General features: G+C 38.7%; 1 protein-coding gene across 1 annotated transcript in view; it reads left to right on the top strand.

Annotated features, from left to right (window-relative positions):
* LOC106869139 (WD repeat-containing protein on Y chromosome) overlaps positions 1-540 on the top strand; it is a 92,944-nt gene that overhangs the window by 43,131 nt on the left and 49,273 nt on the right. The window contains exon 12 of the mRNA XM_014914715.2: positions 56-208. Within this exon, the coding sequence (XP_014770201.2) occupies positions 56-208 (153 nt within the window). The remainder of the gene's footprint in view (positions 1-55; positions 209-540) is intronic.

Genomic DNA, 540 nt, shown 5'->3' with positions numbered 1-540 from the left:
ATTTTATTGTTCTTTACTTTCAATAATAAGAAAAAGAATATATTGGTTGTTTCAGGTATGGAACTTCCAAAATGGTCATAACTTGCATAAACTGGAACCAGTCGCAGATGCTGATGTCACTGGTCTTTTAGCCCTCAATGACCGTAAAGTTATTCTTGCTGTTGGCTGGAGTCGTTTGATTACTTTGTATGATGATTCAGATCCAGACGTAAATAGTATTTCTTTTTTACTTATATTCATATATTTATTCACACACACACACGCACGCACACACACACACACACACACACACACAAACACACACATTATGAATGTACAATCAAAAGTCTAGGAAAAAGAATATTCATAGGGAATTGATGTAGAACATACAGCTCTTGTACCTTGACTATGAATTCTCATTTGTACCCATCATCATCATCATCATCATCGTTTAACGTCCGCCTTCCATGCTAGCATGGGTTGGACGATTTGACTGAGGACTGGTGAACCAGATGGCCACACCAGGCTCCAATCTGATTTGGCAGAGTTTCCCCAGCTGGA

Source organism: Octopus bimaculoides, chromosome 5 (genome assembly GCF_001194135.2).
Source record: "Octopus bimaculoides isolate UCB-OBI-ISO-001 chromosome 5, ASM119413v2, whole genome shotgun sequence".
Taxonomy (NCBI): domain Eukaryota; kingdom Metazoa; phylum Mollusca; class Cephalopoda; order Octopoda; family Octopodidae; genus Octopus; species Octopus bimaculoides.
Note: the sequence above shows the minus strand (reverse complement) of the source record. Positions and strands in the feature narration are given on the sequence as shown.